Below are 2,499 nucleotides of genomic sequence, written 5' to 3'. Positions count from 1 at the left end.
ATAGAATTTCCTAGCTAAAAATGCTTGTTGTGACATCATCCCCCTGTTAGAGGGAATTTCGTCCCGAAATTCTTTCAAAAGATAGGTTCATGAATGAGAGAATAGGTACTTCATCTGATCTTCGCGTTTCCCATGTGAATTTTGGTCCACGCTTAGCGTTCCATCGAACCTTCACAATCAAAATGTGGCTTTGTTTTGTACGCTTTACTTTCCTATCCAATACCTCGACTGGTTCTTCGATGATCAGGAGATTCTCGTGATTTTCGATTTCTTGTAAAGGAATGATAAGAGTTTCATCTGATATGCATCTTTTCAGATTCGAGACACGGAACACAGGGTGTACGTTGCTGAGCTCTACAGGCAGCTGCAGCCTATAAGTCTTTAGACCAATCCAAGCAAGAATCTCGAACAGTCTGATGTATCGTGGGTTTAGTTTTCTCGTTTCCTAAAGTGAATCATTCCTTTCCAAGGAGATTCTTTTAATAACACGCGATCCCTGACTTGACATCCTAATGGCTTACGCCGCTTGTCAGAATAGCTCTTCTGTCGGTCTCGCGATGCTTGAAGTCAAGCTTTGATTTGGATTATCTTCTCCGTTGTTTCGCAAATGGTTTCTGGTATCATGAGAGTACTGGCGAGTGATCTGCATTTATGACTATGAAGAGTTTCGAAAGGAGCAATCTTGATGCCCGTGCGATAGTTGTTATTGTATGAGAATTCAATCAAGGGCAACCGGGTATCCCATGACTTGCTGAATTCAAACACCCAGACTTGTAGCATGAATTTGAGTGGTTGAATGGTTTGTTTGCCTTGGCTATTGGTTTGAGGGTGGTAAGCAATGCTCATGACTGGCTGTGTTCCCATAGCCTTCTGAAGTGACTGTCAAAATCTTGAAGTAATTTCGTTATTTCGATCCACATAGTGCTTCCTCCGCGATATTCTCTGACTTTGATGCTTTCAAGGCCGGTCGTAGATGTTGACAGTGTTTTGTTCTTGCTTCGTGAGCAGATGGGTATGTATTGATGAAAATAATGAAAAGGCTGACTAGGAGTGGTTGAGAAAACTTGGTTCATAGGGTCCATGAATAGTGTGGGAGCATTCGTTAGACCAAAGGGTATCACAATGAATTTGAAATGGTCGTGACGAGTTCAGAAGGAAGTTTTTGGAATGTCGTATTCTCAGACTCGAAGTTGATGATAACCGGTTCTTGGATCTATTTTAGAGAAGTAACTAGCTCCTTGGAGCTGGCCAAATAGATCGTCAGTCCGAGGAAGTGGGTATCGATTTTTGATAGGGAGCTTATTCAATTTCCTAAAATCGATGTTCCTTCCTAAAATCGATTTTACCAACAGGACGCCACCACATTGGATTACTCCAACAAAAATATCATCATTCATCTTATCCAACGCGTTAACCAAACCCCTTGGCGTATTATTGCAAAAAAAATCTGTCTACACACAACATTCGAGAGCCTTCTACACCCTTCTTCTCCTTTGTTTTTTAACTCTCCAAAAAAATTACCCATTTCAAATTCAACTTCCACTTCTAGTAGCAGAAACACTCAAACACCCACGAAACACTACAAATTTGTGCTCAAATGGGTTTAGAACCAGAGTTATCAGTATCTCTTTTGATCGACAGGCTCATGGAGATGCCTTTCCATTCAGGCTTCACAACCACCAGGCCGGAATCAAATTCAAGTCGCGATTCTGAACATCCGGATCACGAATCTACAAACAGTCTTCATCATCAGGGTTCGTCACTCGACAGGATCATCTTGATCAGCTCAGTGACGCAAGGAATCGTTGTGATCGGAGGTGGCACTACTATTGGTTTCGAATCCCTGATGAACGATCTGATGAGGAAGGACGGCCAGCCACCGGCACCTCAAACGTCGATCGACGCCATGCCGACTGTGGAGATAAAAGGTATAGATGAAATAGAGAGTTTAGGGGGTGAGTGTGTGAAGAACAGTAGTGTGTAGCAATTCAGTCGGCAATGGAATCCAGCTCCGACCATCCTCTATTCGTCGAGATTATGAACGATGGCGATGATGATCTTTGGTACAAAGAAGATTGTTGATGAGGATCGGTGGAAGTGGTGAGGCGTTGTTGTAAATCTAGGGGGTGGTCGTCGGTGGAAGACTTTTATGGTGGAATAGGGTTTTTGATAGTGAACGCCGTATATAAGAATGAGAAGAAATTAGGTCAAAGTCAAAATAACTAGTATAATTATAGGAAGTATTTGTGGAAGTTATTTACAAAATTACTTTATACCCTTATTTATTTATTTAATTATTTAATTATTTATTTAATTTTGATTGACCTACATTTATGCATACAATAACACAATGATTAGTTTAAACACCTGAACCTAGCTCTCTCTCTCTCTATATATATATATATATATATATATATATATATATATATATATATATTTATACATACATATAATAATAATAATAATAATAATAATAATAATAATAATAATAATAATAAT

General features: G+C 39.5%; 1 protein-coding gene across 1 annotated transcript; it reads left to right on the top strand.

Annotated features, from left to right (window-relative positions):
* Positions 1 to 1,597: 1,597 nt before the first annotated feature.
* LOC145045652 (uncharacterized) lies at positions 1,598 to 1,984 on the top strand. Its single transcript, XM_078993975.1, has one exon. It carries the CDS (start codon positions 1,598 to 1,600, stop codon positions 1,982 to 1,984), a length of 387 nt encoding a protein of 128 aa, XP_078850101.1.
* Positions 1,985 to 2,499: the final 515 nt, after the last annotated feature.

This window comes from Lactuca saligna, chromosome 5 (assembly GCF_052625555.1).
Source record: "Lactuca saligna cultivar CGN05327 chromosome 5, ASM5262555v1, whole genome shotgun sequence".
NCBI classification, from domain to species: Eukaryota; Viridiplantae; Streptophyta; class Magnoliopsida; order Asterales; family Asteraceae; genus Lactuca; species Lactuca saligna.
The sequence above is the reverse complement of the archived record's forward strand: the minus strand, read 5'-3'. Positions and strand labels throughout refer to the sequence as shown.